The following is a 2,909-nucleotide window of genomic DNA, read 5'->3' as shown; positions in this document are numbered from 1 at the left end:
AAATACAACTCAAAATGACAAATGAGAACAAATGAAAGGAACTAAGAGAGTATATGTTAAAAATATTAATTTTAAGGAAATTTTCTATTTTTAAATTTATTTTCATGTTAATGATTTTTTAATTAGTAAGAAAAAACAAACGGCTTAGATTTTAGAGTATAAAAATTGACTAATCTAGTTTGAAATCTAAACCATTTTTTACTTTACAATACAATTCTTAAAAAAATTATTTTACCTAAACTTAAAAATACTTTTTAGTTATTATCATTATCTCAAATTCAATATTCACCTATTATGAATTATATTTAGATAACTTTGTTATAGTGGTATATAAACCAGCAATAATACAACATAAATAAAAAAAAATAAAAAATAAAAAAACAAAACGTCAAAATCCAATATATTAATATAGGTTAACGAATTGAAAACTAAAGATGACTAGAATTATTGATATTTGTCAAAGAAAGCAAGGAGGAGTTTCATTTAGGGCAGATTTCTTTAGTTTACGTCATGACTTAGATATTAAAATGTTGAATAGTATTTGGTACGCTATTATTATTGGCACATTTAGTCATTAACTTTTGTCTATAAATAGGCCATTACGCATCCACAATTGTATTCACAATTACAAGTAAATTTGTCACATTTTATATTACTCTAAAGTTTATTTAGTAAAATTATGACGCATTTTATTAAAAATCTACGTGAAATGAAGAGTCTCGTAGCTTTGTGCATGGCCTTTGTATTTTACGTGACTAATGCATCTGACCCTTCTCCTCTTCAGGACTTCTGCGTTGGTGTAGACCACCCTAACTCTGGAGGTCTTTTTTGTCTCTTTACTTCATTATCTTTGCGATTTCATTTTTCTAATTGCCTTTTCTACTTATTTATTTACGGAATATGTAATATGTTTTAAGCGTTTTGATCATTAATTTAATTTTTATATTGAAATAATTTCTTATCGTCATAGTTTCGGGTACCAACGTTCCATAAGGTTATGAGTACGTAATTATATGAGCTTGTGGTCTAGAAGGGGTTGTTTTAGAGTTTTCGACATCCTAGGGGCTTCATATTTTAACTAATTTCTATAGCTCATCAGTCAAAAGTAACTCAGTTAGTGATATGTTTTTTTGTCATATTGATTGTTAGGAGTTCAAATCCTACCAAGTACTAACAATATATTTTGGCTCCATTTTACGTTTTTTGCTCTGCGCATGTGGTTTAGTTGGATTCTTGTCACTTTTACAAATGAGCAATTCTAACGTTTTAATTTCCTTGTAGTTTTTGTAAACTTATTTATTGCTATAAGTATTTAGTTTGAGATTTTTAATTGTCAACTTTATTTTTTTTGAATTGGTTTCATGACTTAATGAAGTATTATTATGCAAAGTGATAGAAATTTATTTAACAACATAAGCTTATAGTTGAATTATATAATTTCTTATTGCAATCGTTTGTTTGTAACATTATTTTAGTCCAAAGGATTTAATTAGTTACCTTTTTTATAACAAAAAATAAAATTAGTGTGATAAATATCATTTAATTGGAGAAAAAGAACTCCGCCGAAAATGGTAAGATTGAAATTTTGGTGTCTCAAAGTAGAAAGTTGACACCACAATAAAGATCTATAAGAAGTTCTAGCTAGGCAGATGTTAATTAGATCAATTTGGAGTTATACTTACAATTAACAAAATTGACATTATTAGAAATTTATTATTTCTTTTAAACATTTTGCAGTGTTTGTGAATGGGAAATTCTGCAAGAATCCAAAAGACGTAACAATCAATGATTTCCTACACAAAGGATTCAACATTCGCGGAGACACAAACAATACAGATGGAGCAGAAGCCACACTAATCGACGTTAAGAGATTTCCCGCACTTAACACACTAGGAGTCGCCATGGCTCGTGTCGATTTCAGTCCATTTGGTCTAAACACGCCACATTTACACCCTCGTGGGTCCGAGATATTCGCGGTCCAAGAGGGAACTCTGTATGCTGGTATTGTCAGCACCGATTACAAACTATATGACACAATATTAACAAAAGGTGACATGATTGTTTTTCCTCAAGGTTTAATTCATTTTCAACTAAATATTGGTAAGACAGATGCTCTAGCATTTGTGTCTTTTGGTAGCCAAAATCCTGGTCGTGTTAATGTTGCTGAGGGTGTTTTTGGAACAACACCACCAGTTTTAGATGATGTTCTTACCAAAGCTTTTAAAGTCGATATTAGTGTGATTCAGAAACTTCGATCTCAGTTTTCTGATCAACATGTATCGACTAGTGCTGGAAGATCAATCCTCACCTTGTTATCTCAATCTTTATAAGCATGATTGTACGGATCCTAAACCATGAAATATTTCGCTATTAATTATTTCTAGTTTATTTCACGTATGTAATGCAGGTCTAATAATCACATAATAATTAATATGTTATGGTGAAGAATAATCTTTGTGTGAAATTTGTTTTATATTTTTTTTTTCTTAATTAGTTAAATTGTTTCTTTTAATAATTGTATTTTCGGATGTTTTGTAAAATAAATGGTTTGAATAAGTTATAATAAAAAGTTTTATTTAATTTTGGTTTAGTGCGCTATAAAACTGTTGCTTGCGTTTTTTACTTGAACTCAAATCAGCTTTTGTATTGTAAATCATTCTATTGTATTTTATATATTAGGACTATTATTTAAGAAAAAAATATAATCATGTGAAATTTTATTTTAATTATCTCATCACATATTTTCATGATATAAAATTTTTATAATTTTTAGTTATATAGATATAAAACTATAGATATATAAATAAACCTACAATTATATTAAACTATGTAAAAGGTATTCAGGTGAAAGTAAAAAAAGGGAGGAAGTATAATTAAGCCAACGCCCAAAAAAATAGAAAAAATTTACC

At 28.2% G+C, this 2,909-nt stretch overlaps 1 protein-coding gene across 1 annotated transcript; it reads left to right on the top strand.

Annotated features, from left to right (window-relative positions):
* Positions 1–617: 617 nt before the first annotated feature.
* Positions 618–2,584, top strand: LOC130828818 (germin-like protein subfamily 1 member 17). Its single transcript, XM_057694822.1, has 2 exons — positions 618–821; positions 1,738–2,584. The coding sequence occupies exons 1-2, from the start codon at positions 680–682 to the stop codon at positions 2,328–2,330; spliced, it is 735 nt and encodes a 244-aa protein (XP_057550805.1). The 5' UTR covers positions 618–679; the 3' UTR covers positions 2,331–2,584.
* Positions 2,585–2,909: the final 325 nt, after the last annotated feature.

Source organism: Amaranthus tricolor, chromosome 12, assembly GCF_026212465.1.
Source record: "Amaranthus tricolor cultivar Red isolate AtriRed21 chromosome 12, ASM2621246v1, whole genome shotgun sequence".
NCBI classification, from domain to species: domain Eukaryota; kingdom Viridiplantae; phylum Streptophyta; class Magnoliopsida; order Caryophyllales; family Amaranthaceae; genus Amaranthus; species Amaranthus tricolor.
This window is presented reverse-complemented; position numbering and strand designations above follow the sequence as displayed.